Source organism: Onychomys torridus, chromosome 4 (assembly GCF_903995425.1).
Source record: "Onychomys torridus chromosome 4, mOncTor1.1, whole genome shotgun sequence".
Lineage (NCBI taxonomy): Eukaryota > Metazoa > Chordata > Mammalia > Rodentia > Cricetidae > Onychomys > Onychomys torridus.
Window position 1 is genome coordinate 86,795,463 of NC_050446.1, and position 21,428 is coordinate 86,816,890.

Here is a 21,428-nt window from a genome sequence, read left to right on the forward strand (position 1 = left end):
TTCCAGGACAATCTGGGCTACATTGTGAGGAAAAGGTATTTGGCATTCTTTCTTCTTACTGTGAGCCATTGTGTGGGCATCAAGTGTCCTGTGTAGCTCTTCTTGTTAGCAGTGTGCTGTTTTCCCACTGGCCATTATTCCACCCACATATTTCCATAATCTACACAGATAATTCATCCTCAAAGTGTTTTACTTATTCTGAAGAAACCATGCATAATGTTGTGTCTATAAGTTTACAGCTAATATATTTTGAAATCAAATGGACCAGATACTTTTAAAATATACAATTCCCAGCATATTCTCTGCATTTGTTAATTAAAACATGGAGCAGGAAAGCATTTTAAGGGCTGAGGATGCAACTCCATTGATAGTGTTTGGCTAGCGTGCATAAAGCCCTGGGTTTGCTTCCCAGCACCACATAAACCCTGGGTATGGTGTTGGACTCTTTACAGAATTCAGAGTGGGAGGCAGACTTTCAGAACTTACACAGTAGTTAGAGGCCACTGTGGGCTACATGAATCCTTTTTCAACAACAGCCATAGAAGCATTAAAAATAAAAGTCACACTGTTTTTATGATTGAATGGTCTTAAATACTGTAGTGACTTGATAATGGCTTCATGCATTTAAAAATCACACTAATAAAAGTTTCAGCTGTTCCACATTTTACTCATAACTTTATTTGGGGTAATATATTTTATGCTAGAAAATTGTTTAGTAGCTGCCTTTCACTTTCTATGTAATAATTTTTGTTTTGTTTTGAGACAGGGTCTCACATAGGGCAGACTGGCTTTGAACTTCTCATTCTCCATCAAAATCATATATTGTTTTAGCTCATCAATTCTATAATAGTCTTATTTTTGTATTTATGAAATTGAGTTACTAACACCGAGAGACTGTTAATTGATGTGTATTTTGTGAGAAAGTCACTATAGATACCTTTATAGTTCTCCAGTGTGAATAGGATCATTATCATTTATGACAGGAGCCTTTAAACTATTCAGCTAGTAAGTACCGAGAATGTGCTGTGTGACTTTCATGTATGTGTGTTTGGAATTCCTTGGACATCTGGAATTGTGCTGGTATGGTTTAATGTCTGTTCATTTAACCTTGTGTTCTTTGTGCGGTTGTATAAGAGTTAGATTCAGTCTGTCCTTGCCATGCTCAGGAGTGTGGCTTACTTAGAAGTGTGAAGTAACAGCATTTTATCAACACAAATTCTCCTTAAAGGATTTTCTTTCTTTCCCTTCCTTCCTTCCTTCCTTCCTTCCTTCCTTCCTTCCTTCCTTCCTCCCTTCCTCCCTCCCTCCCTCCCTCCCTCCCTCCTTCCCTCCCTCCCTCCCTTCCTTCCTTCCTCCTTTCTCTATTACATGAGGCAAGGTCTCTTGTTCAGCCCAGGCTGTCCTGGAACATGATATTGTAGCTTGAGATGGCCTTGAGCTCTTGGTCCTCTTGCCTTAAATGCTGGAATTATAGACATATGCCATCAGATCTAGCAGGACACCACTCCCCCCAAGAAACCAGAGTTGAAAGCAAATCTGTAAATTGGGGTGTGCTCAGAGCAGGGTGCCTGAAGGATGGCTCCTCCGTTTATAACACACCCCATAGAAACCTGGTCATTGTGTGAGGAGGGTTACGGAATGTGTTGCCTTCCTCTGAGCAAATGCCCTACACATTAAAAACAAAACAAGCCGGCGCGGTGGTGGCTCAAGTTTTTAATCCCAGCACTTGGGAGGCAGAGCCAGGCAGATCTCTGTGAGTTTGAGGCCAGTGCGGTCGGTCTACAGAGCGAGATCCAGGACAGACACCAAAACAACACAGAGAAACCCTGTCTTGGAAAAAAAATAAAAAACAAACAATAAAACAAAACAAAACCAAGATAAGTAAAATTGTGTCTTTTAACTACATCAAATAAAGAGCAATCTACTTCTCTGTCAAATGTGTGTTAACTCCACCTCTGAAGCCCCTTTCCAGCTCCAAAACAACAGAGAACATCAGGCCCAGGACAAGAGGTGTAGCTAGGTGTGAAAACATGTGCCTAGGTCCTATCCTCCGTCGGCATGGGGAAGACATTCCGGCCAGTCCCAGGTACCAGCCCCTGCCTGAGCTGTGCTCTCCCTCAGCTGGGCGAAACTGGAGTCAGAGCACAGTTTTAGCTGTGACCAGCAGGTGGGGCAAGTGGCGCATTCATGGAGCCCGCATGCCTGGCTTGCAGCAGGCAAAGGGCAGCAGGGGAAGCTCCTCATTGGCTAGGTATTTGCTACCAGCTGTAAGGCTTCCTGAAACCTTGCTGTCCCAACCCACTGGGAAGGTCCGAGAACTAAAACATTCTCTTCATCACGCTCTTCGTTGTTTCCCTTCCCTTTGTTTTACAGAGAAATGTCCATTTTAAAAGACTCTCCGTTGTGCGTGTTATTTGTTCGTCGTCTATGTTGCTTTTTCCCACAAGTACATAAATGCTGAGCTTCCTCCCACCCCTTCTCCCCGTGTCCTACTCTGGTTAGTTCCCTTTGTTCCTCAGTTTCCCTTCTTCCACACAGTTTCACAGACACATGACTTTATATGTCTGCAAAATCTAGGACCCACACATGAGAGAAAACATGTTTTTTTTTTTTTTGAGACTGGTTGGATTTGCTCTCATTACACCCCCCCCCCCCCCCCCCCGTTGTGCCCATTTTCTTGCACGTGCTGTGGCTCTCCCCCTTTGTGGTTGAAAGAACTCTGTTGAGTACAGAGATCGATTTGCTTTGTCTTTGCAGAGAAAGCTCTTTTGAGCTTGTAGAGTAAACTCCGGGCCTGGAGTGTTACCATGTTTCTGAATGTTGGTATAATTTTACTTATTAATGCATATTGGGGCTCAGAATCAACGTAGCACTTACATCCACAGAATACACCACATGAAGTAGCAAGGTTTGGGAGCTGTTAGTTTCTTTTGGGTTTTTAGCATCTTCTGATATATTGATTTTTATTTAGTGTACGCTCTTGTTTTCTGGATGGTAGACAGAGAACTTACATGTGTAATGATGTTTTGGTGTCACAGCTGCCTATGACTCATTTCACCCAATTAGCACATCCTTGAAAACACATTTATTTCATTATTTTATATTTATGTGTGTGAGTATATGCCAAGTGTGTGCTGATGCTCATGGGGGCTGGAAGAGGGTATCAAATCCCCTAGGCCTGGAGCTATAGGCACACGTGAGCTGCCTGACTTGTGTGCCAGGAGCCAAACTCGGGTCTTCTACAGAAGCATCACACGCTCTTAACCCTCTTTACGGCTGAGCTATCTCTCCGATCCTATATTTATGTTAAAGAACAAGTTCACCCAGGTGTGGTGGGTGGGACATGCCTGTAATCCTAGCACTTGGAAGGCTGAAGCAGGAGAATCTTTAGTTTTTGTTTTGCCAAAATTAATGATTGACGTGGGAGTGGTGCCACTCTAGGCAGGTGGTCCTGGACTGTATAAGAAAGCAAGCTGTGCAAGCCCTGGCCATGGCAGGCAAGCAGGTCAGCAGGGTTCCTCCACGGTTCCTCAGGTTCTTGCTCTGCTTGCGTGCCCGCTTCAGCTTCCTTCAGTGATGGGCTGTGGTCCGGGTGTGTAAGCCAAGCCAGCCCTTCCCTCCTCTAGTGGCTTTTGGTCAGGTCTTTATCATAGCAATAAGTAGCAAACTAGGGCCTTCCTCTTGAGAGTTTAGGATATAGTTTAAGTTCAGCGGCCTCAAGGTTAGGAAAAGCAACACTAGAATTTAATTTGTACTTTTCTCCAAAGAGTATTTGGACATTTTCAGTGGGGATCTGGGGAATGTGGAATTAAATGTTACTTTGGATTTCTGTGAAGCAGAGGTCAATAATCTGCCAAAAATAAGGCCACACAGTGCTGGCTGGCACTGCTAACTCCCACACTCGGGTACCAAGGTGTACCGTACTGTGGCTCGGGCATTTGGCTCACCTCCCCTACACAGCACACTGATCCTGGGATTTGCATTTTGTCCTGCTGGATCAGGAGCTTTGAGAAAATCCACCTTTCTCTAAAGCAAGGTGAAAGCTTCCTCCTTTCCTCTGGCGTCTTTGCTGCCCTTTCTTTTAATGAAAAGATTTCCCTTCCTAACGTTGGAAGAGCTTCCTAAAGGTCACACTTGGAAAGAGCTGCAGAAGGAAGGTGTAGACCGCAGGACTCTGCCCTGTTGTAGGAGGAAGGGTCTCCTGAAATTCACAGAAAAGTGCCTTTTCTTATTTCATTTTTTATGTTGACTCCAGTAGAGACAGGAAGGGAAGGAGGTTTTCTAACGTGTTGCCATGGTGCCATGCAGTTAAGGATCAGTTCAATCAGAGGGGTGTGTCGGGCAAGCATCTTCCAAATGCCATGCACTCCGTAGCAAAAGGAGGTTTGAGGAATCACACCTTTCCTTCTACTTACAAAAGCCTTGTGAGTGACCTCTGTCTATAACTTGTGCAGTGGTTTCTGTGGGTTTCTTCTGAGAGTTCTGTGAGCACTTGCTTTTCTCCTGAGTTAATGCCACGAAGAAATGATTTTAAGTGAAACAAACGCGGCCAGCTCTCAAAGCAGAACAGACGTGCGTTTTCTACACCAGCCACCAAAGGAGAAGGAAAAGGAGGATAAATTCAAGAGGAGCTTCACAAGCTGGAAGCCAGAACCCTTCCACAGAGACTTTTTACATGATTGTTATAGTGGCTTGTTCTTCCTCATTCGGTCAGTGTGTACGTGTGACTGCCACCCTTGAAGAGAAGAATTCTGGCAGATCTGTTTTTACTTTTGTGTGAACTGGCAAATCAAACAGTCTTTGCTGGTTAGACTGGGTTTGACCTTTGTCTAAGAAGACAGCTGAAGGGTTGTGTAGCAGGGCTCAGTAATAGCTGACATGTGCAAGGCCAGCACATTAGTCCGTAGGAGGGGAAAATGTTATATAGATACTGTATTTGAGTTTTGTGAAATTTAATATAATAGTTACACTTTAAGGCTTGCCACAAGGAGAATATGATTATAATTTGACCAAGGGTCCAAATGATGTGGGGTGGGACCAGTGGTGAAGACACTGAGGTGTCAGGGAAGGGCAGCAAGAACTGTAGCTCATTCTGAGCCCTTAGATAGAGTGAGGAGAGGGGACCTTACTTAGCACAAGGTGGAATTAAACTTTAGCAAGAATAGGCAGAGTGAGCTGTAGCCCACGTCTGTTTTCCCTCCCTCCCTCCCTCCCTCCCTCCCTTCCTCCCTCCCATAATTTGCCAACAGTTGACTTCTGTTTTAGTTGTGGGGTATTTTTTGATGAGTTTTCTGTGACTTGAATCTTGGCTGTTTCAGTGATTTCTAGGATGAGTTTCAATGAGTAAGTTTTGGGTCCAGGATCTGTTCACTTGTGTGGTTGGTAAGTTTTGGAGTGGGGACATGATCGATTTCAATAGACTTCATCTGTATTCATATAATTGATTAGGTGTAAGATCCTGTCTACTCTGTAGCGCTTCACTGGAATTAAATAAGATCATTGAATGAAAATGAGTTTGGAAAGATGTATGGTTTGGGGATGTAGCTTGGCAATCGTGCATCAGGCCTTGAGTTCAGTCTCCAGCACTGTTCAGTTCCTGACTCCAGCCAGTTAGTCTCCCTCTTCTCCATCAGAAGTCAAGAGAACTTTCACAAGGCCTTTAGATACTAAGGTATTTCCCTTTTTTTTCATTTTAGGTGGTCTTATTCTATAGCCCCAGGTTAGCCTTGAACTTACTGTGCAGCCCAACTTGACCTTGAAGTGATTCTCTTTAGCGTTTTTGAGTGTTGGAGTTATAGGCATGGGTGACCACATGTAGAGAAAATTATTTTTTTCACACTAATATTTTGCTTAGTGAAGAGAGATTTGCACTTCAAGATTTTTTCATTCTGCTTCTGCCTATAAGACTGTGAACAAGCCTGCCCTCGCCCCCCCCCCTAACCTTATTTCATTTTTAAAGCCCAGAGAATTCAATGGCATATGGTTGTTCTAAGAGAAATGTGAGAGGCCAGCTACCCCCTTTTAAAGGGTTCCTATGAGGAGAGAGGAGTAAGAAACTTTTAGAGGGCTGGAGAGATGGCTCAGTGGTTAAGGGCACTGGCTGCTCTTTCAGAGGTCCTGAGTTCAATTCCTAGCAACCACATGGTGGCTTACAACCATCTATAATGAGATCTGGCGCACTCTTCTGGCCTGTGGGAATATGTGCAGACAGAACACTGTATACATAATAAATAAATACGGCGGTGGTGGTGCACGCCTTTAATCCCAGCACTCGGGAGGCAGAGCCAGGTGGATCTCTGTGAGTTTGAGGCCAGCCTGGGCTAAAGAGTGAGTTCCAGGAAAAATGCCAAAGCTACACAGAGAAACCCTGTCTCGAAAAACAAAAACAAAACAAAACAAAAAAATTTAGGGGTTGGGGATTTAGCTCAGTGGTAGAGTGCTTGCCTAGCAAGCTCAAGGCCCTGGGTTCGATCCTCAGCTCAAAAAAAAAAAAGAAACTTTTAGATGGCGGAGAGGAGACAGAAACACAAGATAGCTTCTTCAGGAGGACCTGGATCAAAATCTGCCAGCCCCTTCTGTCGTTTCAAAAGGGCTTTTTATAACAATGCCAAGGGGCAGGGCAAAAGACCTTCCCCCTTGCAAGATCAAAGCACACTGCACAGCCAAGTGCAGACCCTTCCAAACACTTGGTAACTACGCCGGTGGTCATATCATCCATTTTGAAGCCCTGCTGGGGAAAGCAAGCTCAGAATCTCGGCCCCTGAGTAAGTTCTCACTAGGAACCCTTGAAAGGTCTCCACTGAAAAACAGTATATTTTCAGCCTCATTTCCACTTTGCCTCCTTGGATTTATATTGTGGAGGAAACTTGTAAAGCCACCAGTAGAAAAGTCTCCCTTAAAAACGGAGCCCGGTCCACAGAGCAAGATCCAGGACAGGCACCAAAACTACACAGAGAAACCCTGTCTCGAAAAACCAAACACAAAATGGAAAAGGAAGCTGGTTGTGGTGGCATGTACTTATAATCCCACTTCTCAGGAGAACTGTTAAGGTTGAGGCCAGCCTAGGCTACACAGCAAGACTCTGTCTCAGACAACCCCCTCCCCCAACATTACCCAGTAGTAAAGCTCCAGTCAGATGCATTGAAAAAAGTTAATCCAGCTAAGCCTGGTTATGCAGGCTGGTAATCCTAACTACTCGGGGGGCTTAGGCCAGAGAATCACAAGTTCAAGGCTTTTGAGGGCACCCTGAGACCCTGGCTGCCTCAAAAGAAACACTAACAAAGGTAGTAGGTACAGCACAGTGTTAGGGCATGTAGTACCATGAGGGAGGCCTTAGGTTCAACCCCAGTTCTGTCAAAAACAAAAAAAAAAAAACCCAAAAATCAAGAATCCAAACCTTGCATGGCAGTGTTTGTGTATAACCCCAGCACTTGGGAAGCCTGGGGCAGGAGGACCTGGAGTGTGAGGTCAGTCTGGGTTATCTAGTCAGGCCCTGTCGAGATAATCAAGAAAGACTCAGTTGAAGCTGTTTTGTGCATTGACTGAAGTGTATCAGCACAGACAAGAACTGCAAGAAGACATCATGATTCTTATTTTGCAAGGGTTGCCAGGGAACCAGGTTTTTAAAGGTTTTAGAAATGTAGGCTTCCCGAAGCCATTTATCTTGGTAATTGGCATCTTATCAGAACTGACGGCTACATGGCAACAGGGACAATCTTGGAAGAGTCTTAAGTGACAGGCCCTTCAGAGTAGCTGATGAGATGACACTTCCTTTGGGGGAGCTGCTCAGCTTGATTGGATCAGGACGGGTGACTGGCATGTGGCAGGGCTGCTTTGCTTTGCTTCATCTCTCTGGAGAGACTTGCGCTCTCCTTTAAGGCTGTTGGTGAATTGTTAACAGGTGGATTGGGTGGTGGATTTGGGAAGGAGGTGGATTTAGTTAAGGAGAGTTTGGCCAATACCTTGATAGGAAAAGACTAGAAAAGCAGTGGTTTAGAATTTTGATTGTGAAAAAAACACCCAAACTTTATTAATTATTATTATTATTGAGATGTAAGTTTTACCATGTTGTCCAGGTTGGCCTTGAATTTGGACTCAAGCACTTCTCTTGCCTTGTTTAAAAGGGAACTGACAGTTACCAGAGGAAGAATTCTAAGTGTTTATTACATACTTCATCCCCGATGTGCACCCATACAAGCCCACAAAGACACCAGTGTTTAGCAAACAGGGTCACAGGTTTCATGAAGTTTGTTGACTGGATCAAAAACCTCTGTTAGAAATATTTTATAAAAGATTCACATTATACTTTGTAGCATAGCCATGAATACCATGGTGATACTTCTGATTGAAGTGTGTCAAAGGGAAAGGTGGGACTTATAAGTCTAGAGCAGAGGTTCTATGATATGAAGTCACAACATGCCCACACGGTTGGGCGTGCCCGGCGGACCTAGACACTCTTGCCTAGTTATTTCCGGTTCAAAATAGCCATTTCCAGGTCAAAACATCTTGTGTGACTAGGACTCCTGGCTTTGCATGGTTGTGTAAAGCGGGCACAGCCATGTAATCTATGCGCATGCATGGAGTAGCCACATGTGTTCCTGTACACATGCACGGCCCACCCTTTATAAAACCGGTTCCATTTTTGCACTGGTCTCTCCTTTCTCTTGACCACGTGTCTCTTGACCACAGTCCCACAGGCCTGTTCACATCTGTCTCTTCCTATCCTCTTTTTTTTTTTTTGAGCTGAGGATCGAACCCAGAGCCTTGTGCTTGCTAGGCAAGTGCTCTACCACTGAGCTAAATCCCCAACCCCTATCCTGTCTTAATAAAAACTCTTCTGTGGATTTGTCTTGTTTTGGGATGTTTCCTCGCAGGGTAAGAGTGCCAAATAACTAACACTCAACCTTCCTAATGCTACAACCCTTTAGTACATTTCCTCATGTGGCAGCCCTCAACCAGAAAATTATTTTGCTACTTCATAACTATAATTTTGTTATTGTTACGAATCGTAATGTAAACATTTTTTTGGAGTTAGAGATTTGTAAAGGGGTCGTGACCCACAGGTTGAGAACCACTGCTACAGAGACTGCACATCCCAAAACTCTAGTAGCAGGAAGAGATGCTTGACAACAGGACATAGGTGCTGTTGGAGGCTGTCTCATTGACTATAGGACATAGGTGCTGTTGGAGGCTGTCTCATTGACTCGTGTTACATGGTTTTTATGGACATAGGTGCTGTTGGAGGCTGTCTCATTGACTCGTTACATGGTTTTTATGGGTAGTGGCTATGTGAGTGTGTGACTTTGTTTTAGAATAGTTTTTTTATAGAGGTATCAAGAGGAAATGAGGTAATACTAAAACATGGGGGCGGGGGAGGAGAGAGAGAGAGAGAGAGAGAGAGAGAGAGAGAGAGAGAGAGAACGAACTCCATGAATCAGAGAAAGAGACCAGGAGACCAGAGTGGTATGTCTGTAGTCCAAAGAAGGCCAGGGGTTGTAGGCAACTGGCAGAGGCCAGGGAAGGGGCATGGAGTCACTGCTCCCCCAGATCCTCTCAGAGTCCTGCCAGCACCTGCCTTTCAGATGCCCACTCCACAGAACTGTGGGTAAACAATTCTCTTTTAAGCCCCTAGTTTGTGAGACTTTGTTGTGGAAGTTCTGGAGACAAATAGATTTCATTTCCATTTTGTGGTGAGCCACAAGAATATATTATAGAGATTCAGCTGTGTATTAAAGCTATACTTTGACTGGCCAAGGGTCTGTCGAAAGGCAAGTCATTTATTATGAATATTTGGTGTTATCCAGCTTTTAATATTTCAGCTGTCTTCTGCTATGAAATTCTTGCATGCCCAAATATTCCTAGATCAATTGGCAAACAGTTCAGCTCCTCAGACCTGCTGAACTTCTAGGTAACTAACTCCCAGGCCCTGAGCCTAGGAGATAAGCTGGCTGGAGACACTTAGCCTTGTTTCTTGGGCTAATGAAGCTCAGACCATCCTTTTGCTTTGAGGCCTTGTGGCTCTCCAGAGCAATTGAGAACGAAAGAGGTTTTTACATATCAAGGTGGAAGGTAGAGCAACATTGCTGAGGAGGCAGAGAACTGGGAGGCCAGGAAAGAAAGACAGGCATGTTCAGTGGAGACAGAATGGCATGACCAGGGAGAAGAGAAGGACACAGAGGTAATGTGGAAGGTAAGGCAGAGCTCTTGAGCCAGGAGTAGAGAGCTAGTAGAGGAGTAGAGAGCCACTAGAGATGGAGGGGGAGAAACGGAGGACGCAGATGTGGTGGGAAGCATAAGAGCTTTGTTGTTAGCAGGACTTTGAGGGAACAGTAAGAGAGGACAAAGAGGAACTGAGTGTCAGGACAGAACTGAAGCTATGGAGACAGGATTTCATCCCAGAGAAATACAGTAGACGGATAAAGAGCTCGGTGTATCTAGGTTTATTCTTGTCCTGAATGCCTGACCGAGCTGTAGCTGAGTAGATAAAGTTTTGTCTTAGAGGAATAAAGTTAACAGACATAAGAGCATGGTGTATGTAGACTTTTTTCCCCTTAGGTACCCTATGCCAGACATAGCGAAATCCCCGGACCCTGGGTTATCCATACTATTTCCTCTTTCCCTCCATCCCTCCCTCTCTCCCTCCTTCCTCTTCCCCTCCCTCCCTCCCTCTCTCCCTTCTTCCTCCATCCCTCCCTCCCCCATCCCCCATATTCTTTTTCCTGGTTCTGGTATTATATCTGGGTCTCTCACATGCTGGGTAAATGCTCTGACACTGAGCTGCACCTTAAGCTCTTTTCCCTTTTAATTTTGAGATACGTTGCAGGAGCCTACCACCAGCTCCTGCTGTTTCTGTTAGTTTTTGCAAGGTTTCTTACTCTGTATCCAAGGCTGACTAGCTCATCCTCTCAAGCACTGCTATTAACAGACATGCACCACAGCTGTTTGGCTTGGCTCCACGTGGATTTTCTTTTTAAGTATTAATCGTTTTATGAATATGTGTGTATGCTGGAGTGTATGCATGGTACACACGTGCAGCTTCTCACAGAGGCCACAGGAGGACCTTGAATTCCTTGGAACTGGAGTTTACTGGTGGTAGTGAGGTGCCTGCGAGTACTGGGGGTCAAACCTGGGTCCTAGGTCCTCTGGAAGAGCAGCAAGTGCTCTTAACTGCTGAGCAATCTCTCCAGTCTCTCCAAGCAGATTTTTATTTCAGGAAGTGGGGTGCTGCTGCAGCAACATCTTTAAAAATAGAAATGACCACTGAACTGGTAATGGGCTGGAGAAATTTGGGGATGCACGTTAGGAGTCTGAATTGTCTTGAGATTGTCATTGGAAATGTGAACCCTAAGGTAATTCAGGGTGGATCTCAGGTAGAAAAGAGAGTTATGTTACCAAACATCGGGGAGTGTGAGCTTTGTTCTAAAGTGGTGGAGACCTTGGTAAATCCTGGTCTTCTGTTGGTGTTTGTGTGTTAGTGTACAGAGTTGCTGAATCTACTGTCCTGAGAATAAAGTGTTACCATGTCATTCCCTATTAGTGGAAAATTGATTAGTCTTTTTTGTTCCTGAGTTGCCAGCAGTAAAGGCGTGCACCACCACACCCAGCCGATAGAGAGTTTTAGATTGTCGACCCTGAGTAGTTGTCCGCTGAAGGATTGTCTTCCTCTTCGTTCTGTAGAAGGTCAAGCCAAATTGACTCTTGCCCATCAGAAGTAAAACAGTTCTCATTTCAGCTGAGGCCCTCTGTGTGTTCCAAATGGATTTTTTGTGTGGTTTGTGTTACCACTGGGCCAGATAATAGCCTGGCAGTACTTTGATCATAAGTAACCTAATTGGGTTTCTGTTACTTTATGAACACTGCCACCAAGGATGGGCTTCCAGGTATAAAGTATTGCTGTGAAAATTACCAGTGTGGCTTTGAAATGATGTCAACATAAAAACAACACTTCAGTATTCCCACTTGCTGGGTCCATGTTTGTATAATGAAGCAAATGTCTTCTATGCTTTATTTCTTCTTTCTGCTCTCCTCTGATGGGGGCTCCTCTGACCTTTACATTTGGGTAGGAGCAATGAGATCCTAGTGTGGTGACACTTCTAATGGGAGATTAGGGAATTGCTTATCTGCAGGAGGCCAGCAGCTCTGAACACTCGGTGACTATTGAATGATGATAATTTCAGGCCTCTTGGTTCTCTCCAGTCTCCTGCCTTTCATTTCAGAGTTTGTTTTCCTGCAGAAGCATTCTCTCAGGTGTTTCCAGTCACAGTTGCCTTTTACATCAGCATCGTTATCTTGCCCAGGCCCACAGTTTGCCATGTGCTTTAGCTGGTTAGAGATTTCAGGCTAACTGGAGAAGCTTCTCCGAACTTTACTCAGGGGGACAACAAGAGAATATTGGGTTTTCCCCCACGGAAGCCTGCTAACACCTCCAGTTCTAGTTCTAGCCCCCAAATTCTCATGAGTACCGGTTGACACCTGTAGCAGATTTCACTCACTAAATAACTTTAATCAGCATCTTTGGGTCTTCAGAATTTTATAGAGATGGCAGCCTTCAGGCTTCAGGTTACATTTTGTAATTTCTAGATTTTTATATAAATAACCATTTTCTTTTGCAATGAAGCTTACGGTCTTTCAGGGCTGAAAGAGATGTTGAAAGGCTGATTTAGTCCATCCTTTTTGGAAACTTTTGCAGTTTCATTTAGGTGAGAATTGTTAATGTGAAATTTGTTGGGTGAATGGTTGATGGGAAACTGCAGATTTATAGAGGACCATAGTGACACTAAAGCAACGTTCTAGATAGAAATGGGGACAAATCTACACCAGGAGTGGGTTAGGCCTGTAAATAGTATTACTAGCTCATTCTTAGTATGGTCAAATGTCTGGTCACTGTTTACATTTCTCAGTTGTTCTCATGATGACTATTTCCTCTGGTTAGACTATTTGAATCAGAGTATAGATTGTCATGAGCTATTGTGGGCCATGATGCAAATACAGCTTATAGCATTTGATGATTCAGATGCCAACCCACCAGAGGAATGATTCTCTGATGGAGGAATGAATGATGCCAGGCAAGGCTTGTGGGACCACCAACTCTGGAAACTATTGCTCTTGTCTGTAATTTCACATGTGCAGGATCAGCTGTGGTATCTCCCCAATACCTGCATTAATTTCATGTGACATGTATATGTAATCTTACGATTGCATCTCAATCTTATGGGCACATATATTTATAGATGGTCAGAAAGATGACTTCTCATTAAGCTGTATAATTTTAATATAGAGAAAATATACTAGGATATGCTTCATAACTAGATCTATTGTCTGATGAGGACTGTAAGGCATTTAAAAGCCTACTTTGTTCCTTTAACTCAAACTAACAGAGAGAGCAACAATTTCTCCCCAGTCTAGATGAACTACACACAAGTAGCTCACTTTTACCTCAGAGCAAGTTCAAACTATACTGAATGTTTCTGTAACAGATCATAAGTTAAAAGCTCTACAGATATGCACAAGGACAAAATCACAGATGTCTGACCAAGGTTATTAATACAAAGCAACCTAAAAAATCATGCCAAGGGGCTGGAGAGATGGCTCAGTGGTTAAGAGCACTGGTTGTTGTTCTTTCAGAGGATCCAAGTTCAATTCCCAACATCCACTTGGCAGCTTACAACTGTCCGTTAACTCCAGTTCCAGGGGAAATGATACTGCACATAAAATAAAGTCAAATAAATTATTTAAAAAAATCATGCCAATTCTTCGCTTGCCGAGTCCGGCTGATAAAGACCTATCCCTTAGCAGCTTGTCTCACTGGGCACTGTGCCCCTGGCCTCTGGTCACAGTCTTACACCAGGAACCTTGTAACCTTGCATTTCCATGGTAAATGGCTCTGCCCCCTACTGTTTACTAAAGGAATGTGCTGTGACTTTCAGAGGTAGCTTCTCTCTATTGAAAAAAGTCTCCTAAAAATATGTATATAGCTATATTGTACAAAGGAGAATGGGAAGAAATTAGAAACTAGAAGGAATCAGAATTTAGGAAGAGTTGGAGCTGTAGAGAGAATTAGAGCTGTAACAGAAGGGTAAAGAACATGCCTTTCAGATCATGTATATGAGACTTAACCCCTCAGATAAAACAGGTCCTAAGTTAAGTTTTGCTATGCTATGGCTTTCTCTTTGGACCCTGGATGTAGCCTTCAGAGCAGGTCAAGGTTCCAAGGGATCCAACACCCTCTTCTGGCCTCTTTGCATATGGTGCCCAGAAATACATGCAGCCAATTTTTTGTAGGAAATAAAGAAACTGCAAAAGAAAAAATGGTGGCAGAATAGAGAAGAGATTAAACAAACTTAATGGAATGGGGTGGGGGTCAGTGGCAGAAGAACTTTTATTTATTATATATTTATATTTATATTATATATATATAATCCCTATGTGAGTTTCAGGGATGGAACTTGGACAATCAGGTTTGTGCCTCAAGTGCCATTAGCCCCTGAGTCATCTTGCCAGGCTCTGGTCCTGAAGTCTTAACAATCCTATGGCCTCAGTGATTTTAAGTAGATGAAACAGCCACTATATGTGGGGGTAGGTCCAGGCAGAATGTACTGATTTCCTTGCATGCTTATTAGGAAGTTAACCCAAGATAATGCTCTGGTACAGTGAGGTTCTTTGGAAATATTGCTTAGGGTCCCAGCCTTGTTTACAAATTCAGTTTTTAGTGTTACACCAATGTCCTATTATTTTACTGTAGAGACTCCCAGTGTCAGGATTGCACTGCCTGACTATTGATTTATCTCTAATGAATGCAGGTGGAAGATGACAGTGATTCAGAGACCCATGGAGAAGAGAATGATGAGCAAGGACATTTTTCTAGAAGAAAGATTGTCTCTAACTGGGATCGATATCAAGATACTGAAAAAGAAGCCAATGATGAAAGTGGAGAATCACAGCGGGGGACGGACTTCAGTGTCCTCCTGAGCTCTGCAGGTATAGGTTCCAGTTGTGTGCTTGCTGCTCAGTGCTGGGAGGATTGCATAGACATCCGTTACTTTTGAAATTACATTACAAATGTCATAATGTATGTATGTGTCAGTGTATGGCTGTGCCAGGATATGCATGTGGAAGTCAGAGGACAACCTGCAGGAACTGGTTTTCTCATTCTACCATAGTAGGGACAGAACCTAGTTGTCTGGCTTGGCAGCAAGCACCTTCACACTGAGTTCTCTTGCTGGCCCGTGCCTATAATTTTGAATGCTTGTGCTAGACTAAGAATAATAATTGAACCTATTTTGAGTAGGACAAATTGTGAAGGTATTAAATTGTGAGCCAGAAGCACACAGAAGATTCACTCTGGTGCTTGTGAACTGATGTTGCTCATAGCACAGCCCCTTTATGTGGATTTGCAAATGCATTCCACTCTGACTAGTCAAGAGCTCAAAACCTGAGTAATTGAACTGGTCAACCGAGTGCTTCCTTCTTATTACCTGCACTTTGGCCAACTATAATTTATGAACACTTTTTATTCAAGGGAGGAGGAAGGAAACAGAGGTAAAATGTAGCTGGCTAGTTAATTCTTATCAGCTATTTGGCCAAAGGATCTTGGAGGATAAAATTGAAATAATGCAATTAAATTAACTTCTATTCTGCATGTGGGTTTAATGCAATCAGTTTTATACTTAATTATTTGAAGAGTATCTGGCAATAAGAGATACTGCATAAATGTTTGAATTCAATTAAAATTCTAGTCTAGCCCAGCAGGCCTGTTCATTGGCTTATGATTTTGGTTATTTCTTCTAGCATTTTATTTACATAATTTAAAGCAAGGCACATGCTTGAATCCTCTGTTATTTTTTCATAGTCTGCTTACTGATTTCTTTGAGGTTTGATTATCTCTGTCTTGGGAGATTGCTGTTGACATGTCTTTGCTGTGTTCTTCCGTTTCTGCTCCATGCTGCTGCTGGTTTATTGGGTGCTTGCTGCAGCACAATGCTGATGAGAATTGCCCTGTCTTTTCATGCATGTTGCAGGACATCTGTGTTGGTCTCCTGTTGAGCTAGATTTCATTCTGTGGTCATAAAATTTGAAAAGTATCCTCCGATATACATTCCCTGCTCCTTACAGTGATTCTGATTTTTTATACTGTTCATTTTTAATATAAATTAATTCATTAAATCTTGGCAATTGCTTGGGGTAGGAATCAGTGGGGAAAGGCTATTGCAGTATTGTAGGGTGGCCAGAGAAGGTAACATTTGGCTAAAGTCTTGGGGAAGGGGAGGGAAGAAGCATTGTGGATATATATAGAAGAGTATTCCAGGCAAAGACAGCAAGCTCAAAGGCTTTGAGGGAGGAATGCTTATGAATGATCGCTATGTTGGATTTCCATGTATAACAGTTAACTTTTGAGGACTGGTAATTAGGAATAACTTTCTATTTTAGCCATTTGGTGTTCGCTTATGTTGGTAGATTCACTCTGGAGGGTTGTTGTCTGTTTCCCAGTGCCCTCAAGGATCCAACACTTCTACCCTTGATGAATCCCTACAGAATTCTAATATATGTGCATGAATGTTCATAGATGAATTGCTCAGGAGGCTCTCAAATGGAAGCAACTCACATGTCTACTAGTAGTGAAAAGAATGCACAGAGACATGAGTGAGTCTCTCAGACATTGTGTAGCAAAAGAAACATCGCACACCTGTAGAGACCTCCATGTGGTTCTGTTTAAACATGGAACCCAGGTGTGCTAGTGTTCACCTGTGATCCAGTGCCTGGAAGGCTAGGTAGGAGGGTCACCTTACTAGGCTACACAGTGAGACTATATCTTTTTTTTTTTTTTTTTAAGATTTATTTATTTATTATGTATACAGAAGAGGGCGCCAGATCTCCTTACAGATGGTTGTGAGCCACCACCATGTGGTTGCTGGGAATTGAACTCAGGACCTCTGAAAGAGCAGTCAGTGCTCTTAACCTCTGAGCCATCTCTCCAGCCCGTGAGACTGTATCTTAAAGGATCCAATGCAAGAAAAAGTTAACTGTGTTATTTAGGCCGGAGAAGAGGGGTAATGATTAGGGAGAGGCATACAACAGGTGTGTAGGCCTGGACATTGGAAGTACTCTGTTTGCTTGGATGATGGCTACCTTGGTTTAATAGTTATTCTTTAAATTGTTCATATGTATTCTCTATTTTGGGGGGAGGAGGTTTCAAGACAGTTTCTTTGTGTAATAGCTCTGGCAATCCTGGAACTCACTCTGTAGACCAGGTTGGCCTTGAACTCATAGAAATCTGCTTACCTCTGCTTCCTGAGTGCTGGGATGAAAGGCTTGCACCACCACACCTGGCTGTATTGTCCATTTTAAAATTTTTCAAGTCTCCCTATAAAAGACACTCCTTTGTAGAACTCATTAACTTGTACAGACAGGCACTGCCTGCCTTGAGTCTCTAGCCATGGCTGGCAGCATCTACGTCTTTATTTCTGGAGTACATGGGAAGGCATATCGTTTGTTCTAGGTCATACTCATTCTGGTGGGACTGGAACTTTGCAGCTGTCTGCTCTTTCTGTAAGCCTCTGAACCAGATAACTAGGCTACTAGCTTTTTTTTCTAGATAATATTCTTCTAATCCTCAGGTATATTTTAAGAATTGGGGGCTGGAGAGATGGTTCAGTGGTTAAGAGCACTTGCAGAGGACAAGAATTCTGTTCCCAGCACCCACATGGTTGTTCATAACCATCTGTAACTCCAGTTCCAGGTGATCCAGTGCACTCTTCTAGTTTCTGCAGGAACCAGTCATGCATGTAGTACACATGCAAAGATGTAGGCAAAACATCCAGACACATAAAATAAATAAATTTAAAATAAAGTTTGAAAGTGGGGCTGGTTATGGTGGTGCATGCCTTTAATCCCAGCACTGTGGAGGCAGAGGCAGGAGGATCTCTGTGAATTTGAGGATGATCTGGTGAGTTTTAGGACAGCCAGGACTACAGAGAGAGATCCTGTCTCAAAAACCAAAATAAACAACTGCTGTGGATATCAATTGCTCTATATGCTGTGAATGTGTTGCTCTGATTTGGTTGATAAATAAAATGCTGATTGGCTAGTAGCCCAGCAGGAAGTACAGTATAGGCGGGATAAGCAGAGAGGAGAATTCTGGGAACAGGTAGTCAGGAGATGCTGCCAGCTGCCACCACCATGAGAAGTAAGATGTAAGGCGCTGGTAAGCCACAAGCCACATGGCAACTTATAGATGAATAGAAATGGGTTAATTTAAAATGTAAGATCTAGTTAGCAAGAAGCCTGCCATGGCCATACAGTTCATAAGTAATATAAGTCTCTTGTGTGTTTACTTGGGTCTGAGCAGATGTAGGGGCTGTGGGAGCCAAGCAGGCACAGGAAAACTTCAGTTACAAACAACAACAACAATAAAACCATAAACAACAGCAGCAAAGTTTGAAGTGGTAGCCTGCCCTCATTTGCCCTCAGGTGTAAACAGGTGTAAATAGTAAGTCTTGAAGCAGTGTTTTCTTTCTTGTTACTTCCCACCCCAATAGTCACTGAGTTCATGCCATGTCTAGTCCTTTCAAGATACCACTGATTACCAGAGTTCCAAAGTGCTCACATTGCGAGCACAATACCAGGATAAAACTGAAGATAAATGTAGAAGAAAAGAAATTAGGTGTAAGTGTACAGCTTTGTTTATTTTTTAGTGAAAATATGAAAGTGACATGGTTAAATGAGTTTGGTCATAGAGTTATTGAAGAACCAATCAGCCTCCATCTTAGGCGTAAAAGCCATCTTACAGTAAAGACAAACTAGGTTCATTCTTGTTTATGGTTAAACCTGTTTCTCAAGGATTGGGCTCTGCTCCACCTGTAACCTTTAACTACAAGTGGTTCTTTCTGTACTCCCTGTTCCAGGAATGGCAGTCATGTCTTTGTTTCAAAAAGTTGTTTATAATCATCTTGCAACTCTACCTTTGTTTCAAAAGGTTATGACAACCTTGTTATGATGATGACTACCTTGTTATGCCCACCTTGCAGCCATGTCTTTGTTTCAAGAGGTTGTTAGGACTAACTTGTTTGTTCTGCTGCTGTAATCCGACCTGTTTTGCCTGCCAAATCCCCATTCGGAAATCCTTCTACCCCCGAGCTACAAAAACCTTGTCTTCCTTACATCCAGTGCTGACCTCATGAATCTCATTTTATGGGGAGGCAGCCTGTATAAATAAACAAAAAAGCTTGCTTTAATTAATTGCTTTTGTGGTGGTTTGAAAGAAAATAGTCCCTATAGGCCCATAGGGAGCGACACTATTAGGAGGTGTGGCCTTATTGGAGTAGGTGTGGCTTTTTTAGAGAAGGTGTGCCACTAGGGGGTGGGCTTTGAGGTCTCAGAAGGTCAAGCCTGGCCAGGGTGTCACCGTCATTTCCTGATGCCTGTGGCCCAAGATGTAGGACTCTTAGCTCCTTCTCCAGCACCGTGTCTGCCTGCATGCTGCCATGCTTCCTGCCATGCCAATCGATAATGGACTAAACCTCTCAAACTGTAAGCCAGCCTCAATTAAATGTTTTCCTTTTTATAAGAGTTGCTGGGTTGGGGATTTAGCTCAGTGGTAGAGTGCTTGCCTAGCAAGTGCAAGGCCCCGAGTTTGATCCTCAGCTCAAAAAAAAAAAAAGAGTTGCTATGGTCATGGTGTCTCTTCAAAGCAGTAAAACCCTAACTAAGACAGCTTGCTTTAGTTAATTTGGCCATGATGATTTGGGTCGGTAGTTTTTCTCCTCCCGTCTTTGGGATCAGCATTATCGATATGCGTATTTTAATATAAAGCCCTTACATATCTCCCTCAGTGTAACTGTGGAAAGTTACTTTGTGGGGCAGATTTTAGTTTTAATGGTGTTTGATTTCCCTGTGCTGTGTTCTTGCATCATCAATTTTGAATGAAAGGGAGAAGAAGATAACACACCAGTAGCCTGTGCTTCTAAACCTTGGACCACTCTTTATATTTAGTGGTGGAGCAGTTCCATTGACTCAGTACACTGATCTTCCCCACCCTTACCTTTTTACATAGTATATAGTTTGTACTAAAATAGTTTGATCTGGGAAAGGCAACTTAGTAAGGGAACCCTCCCGCTGGTATGTGGATAATCTCAAAACAAAACACAGAACTAGACATTAAACTTAAAAAAGTAGCTTAATGACAAAAATAGTTTTTTTTACACTGGAATATAGAAGTGGGTCAAATCTGATTTTCTCTTTTAAAACCTCAAAAAGGTAAGAGCAGCTGAAGACTTAAACTAGTTTCCAGTCTTGTTTTCTGTTGCTGTGATGCAGGCTCTCTGAGTGTTTGCCGGGCCAGCTGTATCCTGTGCTCCATCACAGCCAGCTTTCCTCCTTACCTGAACCTGCTCAGAGGCCTGAGCCTGGGGGCCTTATTTCACGTTCTCTCCTTTGTGTTTATGATCTTTTGGCCCCTGTTTGCTTAGGGATCCTGTAGATGTCTGTGAGTTTCTGTAATGCTTCCTTTAGGGCCCTTGCTCCCAGCATTCCCACATCAGTTCTTTGTTCCTCTTCAGTTACTGTTAGGGGTCTTTTCAGTTTCGTTTAGTGCTCCTTGAATTTTTTTTTTTATTAAATAAAATTATTGTCTCTTTTGCTCCTCTGCTGAAGTATGTCCTTTTTAATTCTCCATGCTTTCATGAAAGTATGTGTGGATCTTCGTGGGTCTTGGTGTGGCCTGTCATCTTAAGTTACCCAGTGGTTTTACCAAATGGCTGGTCTGGAGGCTCCTGTTCAGATCCTTAGCATCTCTGTTCTTTCTGTCCTTGCTGGAGTTATTTATCTTTTGCTTTGTTTTGCTTTTCTTAGTCCTCCCCAACTCCCCCTTTGAAAGTAATCTTCCTTGAGGAATATTAGGAGGTTTGTGTCTTTACATCAGAGTAAGGCCTGTATAGAATTGTTAGCAGACTCAGTACCTTAAAAACTGTGAGTAGTGACCTAATCTGAATACCTTGTGCTCAACCTTATCTTCTAGTATTTCCTGTATTACCAAAGTTGCACCAGTTGGATCTGTTTGCATCTTATTCCTCGTGGTCCTTAATGGTCTGATAGTTTGTACTCAACAGAGAGGTTTGTTTTTTAGTTTTATCTTCATTTATTTCCAAAAGTATTGTCTGGTTTGCTCAACACTGCTACTGTTATATTAAAGACTTAATATAATAATATAGACTTAAAATTTCTTTATTTTTATTTTATGTGTGTTGGTGTTTTGCTTGCATCTGTACATGTGTACCACATGCATGAAGTGCCTGCATAGGCCAGAAGAGGGTGTCAGATACCCTGGAGCAGGACTTCTAGATGGTTGTGAGCATCCATGTAGATGCTGGGAACTGAACCCAGGTCCTTTGCTAGAGCAGCCAGTGCTCTTAACCACTGAACCATGTCACCAGCTT

At 43.0% G+C, this 21,428-nt stretch overlaps 2 protein-coding genes and 1 non-coding gene across 5 annotated transcripts in view; 2 read left to right on the plus strand and 1 right to left on the minus strand.

Annotated features, from left to right (window-relative positions):
• The window catches only part of Chrm5 (cholinergic receptor muscarinic 5), a 64,556-nt gene that overhangs the window by 23,422 nt on the left and 19,706 nt on the right, over window positions 1-21,428 (minus strand). The gene's annotated exons all lie outside the window — the stretch shown is intronic.
• Window positions 1-21,428, plus strand: part of Aven (apoptosis and caspase activation inhibitor) — a 158,286-nt gene that overhangs the window by 7,099 nt on the left and 129,759 nt on the right. For all 3 annotated transcript variants that reach the window (XM_036183843.1, XM_036183842.1, XM_036183841.1), the window contains exon 2: window positions 14,799-14,976. In XM_036183843.1, the coding sequence (XP_036039736.1) occupies window positions 14,799-14,976 (178 nt within the window). The remainder of the gene's footprint in view (window positions 1-14,798; window positions 14,977-21,428) is intronic.
• On the plus strand, window positions 1,546-1,674 carry LOC118583311. Its single transcript, XR_004944895.1, has one exon. It is a non-coding gene; the product is annotated as a small nucleolar RNA SNORA11 (small nucleolar RNA).